This window comes from Empidonax traillii, unplaced genomic scaffold (genome assembly GCF_003031625.1).
Source record: "Empidonax traillii isolate 1590-97213 ecotype Southwest subspecies unplaced genomic scaffold, ASM303162v1 scaffold17:size2698205, whole genome shotgun sequence".
Taxonomy (NCBI): domain Eukaryota; kingdom Metazoa; phylum Chordata; class Aves; order Passeriformes; family Tyrannidae; genus Empidonax; species Empidonax traillii.
Window position 1 is genome coordinate 2160205 of NW_020955210.1, and position 4733 is coordinate 2164937.

Sequence of the window (4733 nt, forward strand, 5' to 3'; positions counted from 1 at the left end):
TTCCTTTTTTTTTTTTATTTTCCTTGTGCGCTGCTCCACTGCATACATGCAACCAAATACTTTCGCATATTAAAAGAAAACTGTATATACATATAGATGATACATATTGAAAACAGTGACATCATATAAAGATATTGAATTTTGTGAACTGTGACAAAGAAATTACACCCATTTGATAAATTTATTAATCAAAAAACATTCTTATCATCACTTTGTTGCACATGTAAAGAAATCCCACACCCTTTAACCCAAAGGAACAATTATAAAAAAAAAAACCAAAACAAAAACAACAACAACACCAAACCAAAACCAAAAAACCAATCAAGGGGAAAAAAGCATTCAAACAAAATAGGTCATGGGTTCTTTTTTTTATTATTTACACATCTTGTAAAACACCTTTCCTGTATGAAATATACATTCAGATATTCTCAACAGCAAATCACCTTAACGATAGAACACTGTATCCTTTGTAAACTGATATAGAATTTTAAATATTTTCCTTTTTTTTTCTCTCCTTTTTTTTTTTTTTAATTGCATTTTTTCACGCTTTGGTTCCTGCAGGGAAATATATATATTTATAGATATTTAAAATAAGTCCGAACAACTCTCCATTCTTTGCATACGTCGTCGACTGGGCGACAAAGTAGAGCTCATGACATTTAAAGTAGACAACAACAAAATTACCATATTTACATTGTTTGGCTTCTGTTTAAACTCCTCACTAATCACCTTTAAACGAACATGTGATCAGGTCATTTTAATGATCCAATGTTAGTGCATTGCACAACTCCAAGTTTCAATTAAGTGTTGTGTGGTATTTGCTAAACTGTCGTTCTCCACAGGTATTTCCTGAAGAAAGTTTGAGAGTCAGAAGCCAGAAGGTTAGTTTGCTTTATGGAGTTGTTTCTTCTAAAACGCTGAAATTCACACTTTTTGCCATTTTATTTTAGTATTATAGGTGATTTGTCTCTGAAAAGATGGCAACGCATAGAGCGTTGTCATAAATAAAACGAGAGCTAATTAAAATTTGCTAATTTTATTTTTAGTGATTGTTTCCTTACGATACATGGCAAATTTATACCTGATTTTAAAAAGTAAATCATTAAGTAATTCATTTAGTTCTTTTTCTTCCCTCACCTCCATCCCTTCCCATACTCCCAAAAGAAACACTATTATAACCATCACTACATCCATATTACAACTACTCGCGGTTGGCCCCGGGAAGGTGTAGACATGACATCCCTCCTTCCTTTAGTTCTCTGTGTGTGTATGTGTGTGTGTCCTTAAATTCTCATTTCAAATCCGTGGGCAATGGAACACTGCCTCTAACCCAGACATTTTCGGCTAAGGAAGAACAAAAGATTATTTCTCAGAGTTTATATTCTGCAGTGGTCCTGGTTGGGTGAGCTCGACCTAGCCATTTCCAGACAGCTGTTTCACAGCAGCACAGGGGCTAGAAAGAGCCGAGGGTGGGCGAGTCCGGGGACAGAAGGGGTACCGTCCCCGCCTGTGCCTGCCGAAAGTGGTGGCAGGGTGAGCCGCAGTGCCTGCAAAGGTAAGAGGTATGGATTTTGCACTCAGAGGTGACGTGCAGGTTTAGAAATGGATCCCATGTGTGTCAAAATCAAATCGATTCCAGTTGATATGTAAATATATATATATATATATATATATATAAAATCATCATTGCAGTTCCAGACTAGGCTTAAATGTGTGTAAAGCCTTGGATTCTTTTAGTCCTATCAGATACACACCACCTTCCTCCACATAACCCCGTGGCTTGACCTTGTCAAGGGCGAAATCTGAATTTAATCTCGTCTTGAAAAATGCTATGAGTTTTAAAGTAGTGGATTAGCTGAGTAATATTGTAATCGGTCCCTGTTAATTTTTTTTTCTTTCATTCTTCTGTTCTGAAACCATATTTTGACTTGGCGGTCGGTCAGATTGAGCATTCGGGAGAGCTGGAGGCGTTTCTCTTTGTTTATGTAGACACTGAAGAAGAATTCCCTTTCTAACTCTCTAATCTGATATTTGGTGTATGGGCATCTCTTTTTACGCGTACGTTGTCCACCTGTGGAGTGAAAAAAGGCAGAAACATTTGAGACCCGGCCGTGGCCGGCAGTAGAGGCTGAGAAGGGATGGGGGAACACTCAGGCAAAACACATTAATATGGAAAAGATGCGTTTTGCCCGCTCCGGGGCCGGCGTTGGCAGGTCCGAGGCTCGGCGCCAGCCCTTCGCCTTGGTCAGTGTGTGCAGCCTGGGAGCGGGACGCCCTGGCTCCTGCAGCGCCGCGGCCCCGGGCAGCGTGCAGGGCGAAACCCCCGCCGAGACGCGGGAATCCAGCCTCTCTTCCTCCGCGGGGAGGGCGGCCGGAGGAAGCGGTGGTGGCGGGGGGTTCCTGCGGATTTCACGAGCCGGAGGAAAGCCTTTGTAGAGGGCTCCGCCGGGCTCCACCACGCACGCGGAGCTGCCCAGGGAGCGGCCATCACCTGGCTGCCTGCAGCGGGCAGCGCTGCATCGGGTGGGGAAACCCCGCGCTCAACCCTCCCCGAGCCCGTATCCGCTTGGATCTCGCCCTCGTTTCCCTGGCCTAATCCTGGCTCTGCGTCCCGAGTAGAGGAAAAGCTCCTGAGCCCAAGGCTGAGGCGTCTCCTTCTCCCCTCAGCAGGCTCTTTTCAAGCACGCTCTCCACAGCATCGAGGTATTCTCCTCTCGATTAGCCATTACGGTTTTAAAGTTCATTAAGCAGAATATAAAAGGTTTCAAGGTTCAGGAACTCTTTACATTAAACGTAGCTGCTATCCCTTTAAAAACTTCCTTTTCTGGTACAGTTCATTGTCGAGGTATTTTTTTTCTCCCAACTGTATACTAGCTTTGCCTTTTAAAAAGCCCACATAAAAAAATCAAACTTTGACAGATTGAATAACAATTGTAAGTAACAAACTGTTGGACAGGAGGCAACACGTAATTGCCACAGTGCCTTAGTAAAATGGCTTCCTTTAGACAAAAAGGCCAGCTTTAGGTTAATTTGCTTCTTTTAATATATTGCTACAGTTCAGGCGGCTACTTTATCTGTTAAACGCTATTCTAGTGCAATCGTTAAAACGGTGAAGGCTTTGAATTCAGCTCCTAACTAGACTTCTGGTGCAACACATGGCTTTTATAAAATCACTGGATTACATTGATATCAAAGGAGTCAGGATCTCTTTCTTTTTTTTTTTTTGCCGAATTTACAGGCACCAAAAGAACGTTATTATATTTTCGAGAGTTGACCACGGAACTCTTTTTATTATTATTATTATTATTATTATTTTAAAAAAGTAAAAAATGGGGGGAAAAAAGGAGAAGGAGGGAGAAAAAAAAATTTAGGTATCCATTGCCCGGTGGGTATTTCACGGCCAATTTCAGCACTAAACACGTGATCTCGCCTTTTATAACAAAGTTTTGTTGGGGGAAATCTAAAGGCCCTTCATAAACCTTATATGCTTATAAAACAGCATATAAAAATTTAACAGCGGCGGTGCGCTAGATTTCAAGCTGCCTTTCCTAAAAGCGCTCCGGCGCTGCCTTTATACGTACTGGAACTGCCGGATTTCTCCTCATTGTTGCCGGAAGATGACTCGGGGCTGCTGCTGCTCTCCGGTCGCCTCCGCCTCTCCTTCTCCGCCGCCGCCGTCGCCGCCGCCCTGCCGCAGCCGCCCTCCGAACTTGAAGTTGCCGCCGCCGCCGCCCCAGCGGCCGCCGGCGCCTTCTCGCCACTCTTGTCTACCGGGTAGTCCGCCGAGGCCAGGTTTTCCGCTGTGCCATAAGCCGTCTCGAAAAACTGGTCGAAAGCCTGGGGTAGGACCCCGTTCCTGCCCACAGTGCTATAGAAATTGGAGGAGACGTTGGTGCTGGGGTGGTAGACGTTAGCTGTGTTTTTGCCGAACATCTCGCCCATGCTAGCAGTGTTGGTGGCAGGCAGGCAGTCTCTGTGCATGATCTCCTCTGCGGAGTAGCAGTGGGGCAGATTGTTCCTGGGGTGCCATTTACTGGAGGGATCAATGGCATATTCCCTGAAGGTAACTTCTCTCACAGGTTGGACCTGGGGTAGGTTGGAGGAGTAGGAGTATGTCATAGGGCGAGAAGACGGGGTTTGGGGCAAAAAAGAAGGGAGGCTGGAAAAATCAGGACCCGAGACGTAGTAAGTACAACTTGGCAAATACATGTTAGAGGAACAAGGAACACGCTCATCAAAATCCATCATTAGGGCTACCTCGGCTTCTCCGCATTAGCTGAGCTTAACATGATTCTCTAACGCAGCTGCCCCTTTGAAGCGGATCCGTGAAGTAAGAGATGGGGAGACGTAGGCTGACGTGGAGAGCTCTCCCGGCGGCGGCAGGGAGGTGCGGTCACGTGGCCCGACGTTGACATTGACGAGCGGCGGGCCCGGGCCCCGCTCCCTTTGTGGCCGTCGCGGGGGAAAGCAACAGCTCGTCACCAGCGCCCAGGGGCGAGCCGAGAGCAGGTTGGCCGGGGGGGAGCCCTGGGGGACACACAGCCGCCCTGCCACTGCCCCAGACATAGCCGCCCGGCCCCCTGGCACCCTCTGGCTCTGGAGTAGAGAGGCTTATCAATTCCCCCCGGGGTTAGGTGAGACCTTTCTGTTTGTTTGTGGGCTTGCTGGGGCGTTCGGCGGCTCGCTGGAAGGCTCTAAGAAGGAGGGTACCGTAGATGCAAGCACGGTTTCTT

The 4733-nt window shown here is 46.2% G+C and overlaps 1 protein-coding gene across 1 annotated transcript; it reads right to left on the minus strand.

Moving 5' to 3' along the window:
* HOXA11 (homeobox A11) lies at nucleotides 1–4248 on the minus strand. Its single transcript, XM_027896486.1, has 2 exons — nucleotides 3582–4248; nucleotides 1–2071 (listed from the first exon to the last, which is right to left on the minus strand). Exons 1-2 carry the CDS (start codon nucleotides 4246–4248, stop codon nucleotides 1839–1841), a joined length of 900 nt encoding a protein of 299 aa, XP_027752287.1. The 3' UTR covers nucleotides 1–1838.
* Nucleotides 4249–4733: the final 485 nt, after the last annotated feature.